The 8,704-nt window shown below is 55.2% G+C and overlaps 1 protein-coding gene across 1 annotated transcript; it reads left to right on the forward strand.

Moving 5' to 3' along the window:
• The first annotated feature begins 297 nt into the window (after positions 1-297).
• Tle7 (TLE family member 7) lies at positions 298-8,403 on the forward strand. Its single transcript, XM_070026179.1, has 9 exons — positions 298-409; positions 5,299-5,624; positions 5,897-5,975; positions 6,297-6,506; positions 6,610-6,851; positions 6,989-7,130; positions 7,292-7,445; positions 7,833-7,906; positions 8,157-8,403. Exons 2-9 carry the CDS (start codon positions 5,332-5,334, stop codon positions 8,259-8,261), a joined length of 1,299 nt encoding a protein of 432 aa, XP_069882280.1. The 5' UTR covers positions 298-409; positions 5,299-5,331; the 3' UTR covers positions 8,262-8,403.
• The last annotated feature ends 301 nt before the right edge of the window (positions 8,404-8,704 follow it).

Genomic DNA, 8,704 nt, shown 5'->3' on the forward strand with positions numbered 1-8,704 from the left:
CCCCGGGACTCCCCCCTCCTTCTGTTCCACAATGTCTCGGGCCAACCTCGGCCAAGGGGGGAGGAGAGGGGCGAGGCCCGGAAGACCTCAGGCCCCAAGCGCTGCAGACCCAGGCTTTCCAGACCTCCAGCACCTTCCAGGCCTCCTGGGGGCTCCCGCCTGGGATCCGAGCCTCCGGGTCCTCTCCATGCTCCCGGCCGGAACCTCCCTCCAGCCTGATCTCCTCCAGCCTCATCTCCCCGGGCTCGGGCTGGTCCCCAAGTGGCTGCCACGTTCCCCAGGTGTGGCTCCCCACCCTCTTCCCGGCCACGGAAATCCCGCCACCCGCAGCCCGGGCCGGGCCTCCCCTCGCACTGAGCCTCCTCCCTGGCGGCCTCCGGCCCCAGGGGCTCACCCTCAACCAACCACGGTAAGGGACTGTTCTGCCACGGGGCTCCCGTGTCCGCCTCGCCCCCCACCCCTGTCTGCCGGGGCGGGGGGGGGGGAGCCCTGAGAGCCCCCGGGCTGCCGGGATGGGCGCGAAGGGGCCCGGCTCGGCCCAGGCCCGGCCCCGGGGCCTCTGGGGGCGCAGCGTGGGCTCCGCGAGGGCCTCCACAATCCACCGGACTGGAGTCTGCGGCTCGTGTCCCGAGCCTCGAGCTGGCGTCGGAGGGGCCGGGCGCGGGGGGCGCGGGGCGCTGCGGGTGGGCGCGGGGGCGCGGGGCGCGGAGGAGCCATCGCAGCTCCCATCCCCCTCCACCCGGGGGGGGGGGGGCGGCGCGCGCGCGCGGGGCGGAGGCCGCCCGAGCTTCCAAAGCAGGGCGGGGAGAGAGTGGCGGGCGCGGAGGCCACCGCCGCCACACGAGGCCCTTCTCCTGCAACAACTGCCCGGATCCGGAGCCCCCCCCCCCGGGGGTGGGGACGGGGTGGGGGGCAGCCGTCCCGCGGGAGGCCGGTCACGTGGGGCCGCTGGGGTGGAAGCGAAGATGGCAGAGGCGCGGAGGCCTTGGAGGCGCCCGGGCCGTGGGAAGCAGGGGCCTCCCGCGGGATGCCGCGCCCACGGCGCACCCCTGCACCCCGCGCCCCCTTTCCCGGGAAGTATTACGCGGAAGAGAACAAAGCCGAGCTTGGAGGCGGTGAATGCAGGCTAGGGAGCCCCGGCGTTGCACGGCGGGCAGGCCGGGTGGGGTGGGAAGGACGAGGCGCCACGTGGGCGCGGAGGCCGCCATTGTGGCCCTCCTGGGAAGGGGGCCGGGGAAGGACTGGGGGGGCTTGGAAGACGGCTCCCCCAGCCCCCTCCCGGGACAGACCGGGCCCGGCCCCGCGCGGCCTCCTCCCTGCGGGCCCCGCGTGGCCGCCTCCGCCCCTCGCCCTGGAGCGGTGGGGCTGGACGCGGGGCGCCGCGCCTGGGCCGGGCGAGCAGCAGCCGGGAGAAGGTGGCGCTATTTCGTGAAGGTGGATTTGAAAAGAAACACAATCCACGAATCCAGGGCGGAGGCCACGGACTCCATTAGGTCGGGCTGCCCTGCCATGGTCCATCAGAGGGCGCCAGCGCCTCCTTTACAGATCAGCAGACCCTGATGTTTTGGGGTTCGAATCCCGATCAACCTCCCCCCTTCCCCTCGCAAACCAGGATGTTGGCCAACATTCAAATGCTAGGGACACCCCTTGCCCTTCCCCTGATGTCCTGGGAAGGGGGGGGACCTGCGGCTAAAAAGCAAGAAAGCCCCAGGCCAAATAAATTGCCTGGAGTTTGCTGGATGAAGAGAAGGGGGGAAAGCAATGGGGATCGCTCGGCCTCTGAGTCATGCCACCAACCCGTGTCTGCTTTTGCTTTCGTTATCTCCCCCCCCCCCCCAGCAACGTGAAGTCTGCCATTATGAAGTGTACAATTGTTTCAGAAGTTTTCATCACCCCCAAAGAAACTCCCTCCCTTCCCACGAAGCGAGAAGAAGTCATCTCTCTAATCACCCATTATTGGCTTCAGTCATGATCGGCCCGCAGGAGCTCAGGGCCTTCACCTGGAGATGGGAATTTGAGCCCAACTCAGCGTTGCCTAAATCCGGTCTCTTACAGGGATGGCCGAACCCTGTCCAAAGACTTAGCTCACAAAAGTTTCTCACTCCATCTTGCCCCCTGGAATGTATTTCCTTGGGGCTGTCCATCTTGTCTTTGGCCGGAGAAGCAAGTAGGAATAGAAGTGTCAGCCCAGAGTAGCATGCCCCATGATTAACCAGACTTCTAGGATTCAGACACCTGGCCCTCCTTCCCAGCGAGGGCTGCAGGATACAGGGCTAGTGTTTAAAAACAGCAGCGCTGAAGGCTGGGGGTACAGTGACAGGTGTGGAAAGGAGGATCCAGGGCTAGGGGAGAGATCCTAGGGTTAGGGGAGAGATCCTAGGCCTATGTGAGTCTTCATGGCCCTTGACCTCCCATCTCTGGGATTTGCTTCAGCCTTCAGAGGTGAGTTTCCTGCTACAGGCTACTTGTGGGGCTATTTGTCTTGCTGGTTTGGAGGCCTTAGCCACCGGTATTTCATGTTGAGGGTTTGGAACAGAGTTTGGGCAAGGAAAGCTGGGGGGCGTCTCTGACTTCCCAGCTCTGGGAGAGAGAAGTGAGGGACCTCTTCCTAGAATGTCATATATTCTCTTTTGTTGTTAGTGGTGGTCTTGGGGCTTGAACTCTGGGCCTGGGCGCTGTCCCTAAGCTCTTCAGCTCAAGGCAAGTGCTCCACCACTTGAGCCACAGTGCCACTTTCTGTTTTCTGGTGGTTAACTGGAGATAAAAGTCTCACAGACTGGGGCTGGGAAGGTGGCTAAGTGGTAGAGCACTTGCCTTGCATGCATGAGGCCCTGGGTTCGATTCCTCAGCACCACATAAGCAAAAAGAAAAAAGCCGGAAGTGGCGCTGTGGTTCAAGTGGTAGAGTGCTAGCTTTGAGCTGAAGAGCTGAGGGACAGCGCCCAGGCCCAGAGTTCAGAGTTCAGGCCCCACGACCGGACCCAAAAAACAAAACAAAACAAAAAGTCTCACAGTCTTTCCTGCCTGGGTTGGCTTTGAACCGTGATTCTCAGATCTCAGCCTCCTGAGAAGCTAGGATTACAGGCATGAGCCACCGGTGCCTAGTAGGTCATATATTCTTAAGGTGAATTCTGGTTAAATTGCCACACTAGTTTTAAGCTTTCCCCATCCTCCATAAATGGGGTGCAGGCATTGGGTTCATCAGTCATTCAGGGTCCACATCATGGCAGCTACTTGTGCTTCAGGCATTTATTCTGTGTTCCGGTTAAAGGAAACCTGATGTGCCTTGGGGAAATGTATTAAATTAACTAAACGGCTAATTGAGAATCATCTGGGGAAAGACTAGAGATTGAGGCATCAGGTTCAACGGTTTTTTAACTTAGATGGAACTATTCACAAGTATGCAAAAAAAATACCAAACCCGCAGTGACAAATCTCCTTCCCATTCTTCTTTCTGATCTGCCCATTTCTATCCCCCAAAGGCAAATACTCGTCCACATTTCTTGTGTATGTGCAAACATATATGAAGATAAATTTTAATCTCTTATATAAAAGTCATATCTTTTGCCTCTCATCCTAAATTTTGCATTCCCTCTCCCACTTATTAATACACCTCAGAATTCTCCATGCCAGTGCACATGTGCTTGTTATTTTTCACAGTCTAGTACTTTTCCACTATATGATATGCTATAACTGTCTCATCTGTCTCCTCTTAGGATTGCTTGGGTCTTATCCAATCGTCTGCTTTCACAGATGATGATGTAATTTTCTGACACACGTGTGTTATTTTGCATATATGCAGTTGGACTTAGCGGATAAATTCCTTAAATTGGAAATACTTGGTGAAAGGCAGATGTCTTGAAAGTGATGATCCATGGTGCCTTCCTTCTTCTAATGGGAAGGGAGGAAAGAGAGCCAGACAAGGCCGGGTTGAGCTGCTTTGTGCTCTATGGATGTTTGATCATCTTGTTGCTCACCTATTCTGAGCTCCAGTTGTGTGTGTGTGTGTGTGTGTGATGGGGCTTGAACTTTGGGCCTGGGCGCTGTCCCTCAGCTCTTCAGCTCAAGGCAAATTCTCTACCATTTGAGCCACAGTGCCACTTCTGATTTTCTGGTGGTTAATTGGAGATAAGAGTCTCGCAGACTTTCCTGCCCAGGCTGGCTTTGAACCTCGATTCTCAGATCTCAGCCTCCTGAGTAGCTGGGATTACAGGTACCCAGCTCCAGTTTTTAAATCTATAAAATGTGTCCTGTACAGTCTAAGAGCTTAGCTCAGTTGTAGAACCCTCGCTTTGCATGTACAAGGCCCTGTGTTTGAACCCCAGCAAAACACACACACACACACACACACACACACACACACACACACACACACACACAACCCCCTATAATGTGGCATGCACAGCTGTGAGATGAAATGAGGTCAGCTATGCAGAATATTTAGTTCAAGGTCAGATACATAATCTTGTCTTCCCTGGTGCCTTCTGGAACCTTCAGTGAGAGTCCAGGATTGAGTTTAACAGTCAGGCCATTTCTCTTCATTGGAAGATGTCCTGCCCCACTGTTGTGCCTTTACACCTCTACTGTGCTCTGCTGATAGAATCTCTACAGGACAAGCTACTGTGCAAGCTACACTGTCATGGAATTTTCTGGAAGGAAAACCCTTGTTTTGCCTGCAATCCTCAGGACTCTGGTCCCTGGCATGGTCCACAAATAGTGCTGTCTTCTATTTGTTGAGTCTTTGTCATCAGCACCATGCCATGTGGAGTATTTTCCATGTGTGATTCCATTCAGTTCTCAGAATTACAGTACCACTGCTGGGCCGACTTCTCCATCATTCTGTACCTTCATCCCACCAAATACAACATCTTCTATTTGAGCTTCTGGTCTTGGACTCCTCTAGGCTGCCCTTTCCAATGTGTGTGTGTGTGTGTGGGGGAAGGGGTGAGAACCCAGTGTGTGTAGATTTCCTGTGACCTTAGAGTTTTCATGTCTATTGAGAATGAACCCTCTTTTGAAATGTGAACAGGCAGATTGAAGTGTGAGTTTGATCTCCTATGACCAGAAATGGAGTCCATGATATCCTATGACCAGAAATGGAGTTTTAAGTGTATAAAAGTCCACTTGGCAGCCAATCTCCGGAGACCTCACCCAAGGAGACAGTCACAGATCTTTCTAGATCTCACACAGCTCGCTTGCATTTCTGCCTCAGTTCTCTTGTCTCGCCACAAGGGAGCCAGGCGAATGGGGAGCCCGAGGTTCTGTTTGCTGAGTCTGCCTGCTTCTCCACCTCCAAAAGGCCAGGTGTTCCAGAACTCCGGTGACCAAGAACATGGCTGAGGAGAAGGAAGCGGATGCCTTCAAGATACTGAGGATTCACGACAGACGCGTGGAGAGGAGAAATCTGCGGGAGAGTTGTGCCACCGCTCCTCAGCTGCAGCGAGGACAGCAGCAGCTGGGCAGTTCTTACGGGAGCTCCCCACTGCCCCCCGCACAGCACAGCCCCGTGTATCAGGAACTGAGCAATATGACCCAAGAGCAGTGGGACCTCCAGAGCCGGGACACGTCTGGACTCCAGGCCATGTGGTTCTCGGAGGGAGAACTGAAGGACAGAGCTGGCCCCAGGTAGGTCTCTGATGAACAAAACCCACTGAGTCCCCCTCACCCCCACGAGCCCTTGGGAGAGAGGGTTCGGGCACAAAGCTCCCTACTTCACTCTGTCTCCTCCCTCTCTCCAACATGTCATAGCTTTCTACCAGAAGCCACATTTGGTAAGTATTGGCTGTGACAATGCAGGTAGGAAGGGGTGGTAGACCCAAGCTGGACCCCGGGGTTGGCAACCCACAATTGTGAGGGCCCTGGGGTGGAGAACACAGTGCTCTGTCTGTGAGTGGTAGGTATTGTTGTTTCTCTGCAGGCCAGCCCTATATGTCACCATCCCTGAGCAGAGACGTCTGGTCATTCCTCAGGAACATTGTAAGTGTCTTCCGGGGTGTATTTGCCTCTCAGGTGTTCCCCGCTCCCCTCTGTCTGTTGAGAAGTGGGAGTGTGTGCCCATGCTTGCGTAGTTGGTGGTGTCCTGGGGGAACCCCCTTCTTCTAAACACAGCTGCTCTGCTTAGTCCCCCATCCTGACTCCAGCATCAGGGTGCCATGGTGTGGCTTCTTCTAGAGAGCCATGCTCTGGGGCACCGCGGGGCCAGGTTGTGTTCTGAGATCTGCTGTGATGTCGAGGAGTCCGGCTGCAGGAAGGAAGCACGCTGAGCCTCCCCCCACCCCCGCCCTGTCCTCTCCTCAGCCCCCAGTCCCGCCTGAGGTGATGGTCAGGAGGGCCCCGGGCGATTTCTGCAAGGTGGGCACGCTGCTCCACGGGAAGAGGGTCAACGCCATTGCCGTCAGCCGCGCCCCCCACCACGTGTACACGTGTGGCTCGGGCTACATCAGGGTGTGGGACGACAGCGCTCTGCACGCCTTCGACAGGACCCCTAAGGCCCAGCTGGACTTTCAGGCATGGCTCTGGGGAGCTTTGGGGAGGCTGACACCAGCCCTCTGTCTTCAGTGGTGGGGTGGGGTGGGAGCAGGGGTTAACGGAGTCTGTACTATTGCTTCAGAATCGGCAGAACCGGGTCCTCACCTGCAAGCTCTTCCCTGACGAGCAGAGCCTCATCACCGGAGGCGTGGCTCAGACGCTGACGCTCTGGGACCTGGCGCCCACACCCCAAGTCAAAGCACAGCTGGCCTCCACAGGCCCCATTTGCTATTCCCTGGCCGTCTCCTCGGATGCCCACATCTGCTTGGCTTGCTTCAAAGGATTTGTGGAGATCTGGGATGTGCAGAACCAAATCTTGATCAGGTATGGCCTGTCCCCTCCAGACCCGCTCCCACTGAGCACAGCTGGCCTGCAAGGCCCTGCCCTGCCCTCCTCTCCTTGGGTGCTACGGGTGGGGCCGCCATGCTTGTCTGTGGACCTGTGAGTTGTTTTCCCACCAGGAAACATGAAGTGCCCGTCTATGGCTCCCGCTGTGTGGACATCACAGGCCACAAGTTCTGGACGGGCGGTGAAGACACCATCTTGTATTCCTGGGACCTGAGGAGTTACCAGAGGCTGCAACAGCATCACTTAAGTAATGAGGTACCTGTTGGTCGTGTCAGGACTGGTGCATCCCTGCGGAGCTTTGGATGGCTAGGCATGGGGGGGAGGGGGAGGTGGGGTCAGAGGTCACAGATTCAAGCATGTAAGGATGGCCCTGGGGACGTGGAATACTGACTGACCTCAAACCATCTTCTAACCAGATCCTCTGCATAACACATGACCCCGGTGAGGAGTGGGTGTTAGCGGGCCTGAAAATGAGTGACATTGTAATCCTGCACGCTCATCGCGATGAGAAATTTAAGGCTGTGATACAAAGATACACCCATCACCACAACCTCAAGTTTGCTTCCAGTGGTGAGTGATAACCAGGCGGCTGCTGTAGACATTTGTGTGTGTGTGTGTGGGGGGAACTCACTTTTGTATTGTCTTTCTCTTGTCCTCCTTTTCCTGTTATATGAGAGCTTCTTGTACAGAATGACACAGAAGATGCAGACAGAGAGAACGACGGAAGAGTCACACAGCCCTGTGTGATGGTCCATTTGGTTCAGTGGCACCCCTGATCCTCTGCATGGCGGGAGGGCTGCGGCAGAGAATGGGCCTAGGTTATGTTTCTGATTTTCATAGGCAAGGAAACTGAGGCAGAAAAAGAGTTGTCCTCTCTCTCCTCAGTCTAGCTCAGGGCAGAGCTGGAATGACAACACAGCCTCAAGTCTCTGGCCTCCTTGTCTGTTTCTTTCCCAGGGACCTATTTTGTATCTACACAAGATGAGTCCGTCCACTGCATAGAGGCCCCGAGTCTACAAAGGTTGTTTCAGGTATGGGAAGGGAAGGGAGGGTGTGTGTACAGACTCAAAGCACTGGGTACTTGTGGGCCCTGAACCTACTTGGTGGATCGAGAGGGCGCAGGAAAGCACCTCTGAGCTGGCCTTTAGTAGAGTAGGGGACACTGAACTCATGGGCTCCACCTTGAGCCCTATGCCTTGGTCTTGTTTGCAGAGCAAGCCTTAGGTCTCTGCAAACCAAACAGTTCTAACAGTCCTTGCCTCACCCCCTCTTTCCTTCTAGGCAGAGGAGTCTTCAGACATTCTGTGTTGTGATATTTCCTCGGATAACAAGTATCTGGTCACAGGCTCCAAGAATACCGCCACAGTTTACCAGCTCTTGTATTGAGGATCCTGGGCCATGGCTCAAAGAAGAGCTCAGTTCAGGGTTCCGGAAAGTTTCAGTACCTCCTCCATCTCGGTCTTGATAATTGGTCATCCATCCCTTTCCTACACCTCCAGCCCCGACTCCCGGGTTTATATTATGTGGCTTGTGGCTTTTCCTTTGTTATTTTTCTACCACTGGTTTCTAGGTTTGGATAGGGAAGTTTGTGAAATATAATTGTAATGAATAAACTAGCAAAGTAAACACAAAATTAGCCTGGATACATGTCTGTTTCTTTCAGGGAACAAAGGAAGTCCCTGTGCTGGATGGGTGATGTTTCTGCTTAGCAAATGCAGTTATAGTGATCCATTCTCCCAGGTTGGGGTGAGGAGCTTAGACCAAGTAACAAGAAAAAGTACAGTCTTGTATCCATGGCTCAATCATGCATTGATTCCATCAACCAGGAA

This window comes from Dipodomys merriami, unplaced genomic scaffold (assembly GCF_024711535.1).
Source record: "Dipodomys merriami isolate MVZ:Mamm:240054 unplaced genomic scaffold, mDipMer1.0.p SCAF_176, whole genome shotgun sequence".
NCBI lineage: Eukaryota > Metazoa > Chordata > Mammalia > Rodentia > Heteromyidae > Dipodomys > Dipodomys merriami.

Excerpts from the sequence above, each read along its gene's own strand:
- Tle7 (XM_070026179.1), top strand. The coding sequence starts at position 5,332 with ATGGCTGAGGAGAAGGAAGCGGATGCCTTCAAGATACTGAGGATTCAC. Across the intron at positions 6,507-6,609 it reads AGGCCCAGCTGGACTTTCAG|AATCGGCAGAACCGGGTCCT; the intron begins GCATGGCTCTGG and ends CTATTGCTTCAG. Across the intron at positions 7,446-7,832 it reads CCTCAAGTTTGCTTCCAGTG|GGACCTATTTTGTATCTACA; the intron begins GTGAGTGATAAC and ends TTTCTTTCCCAG.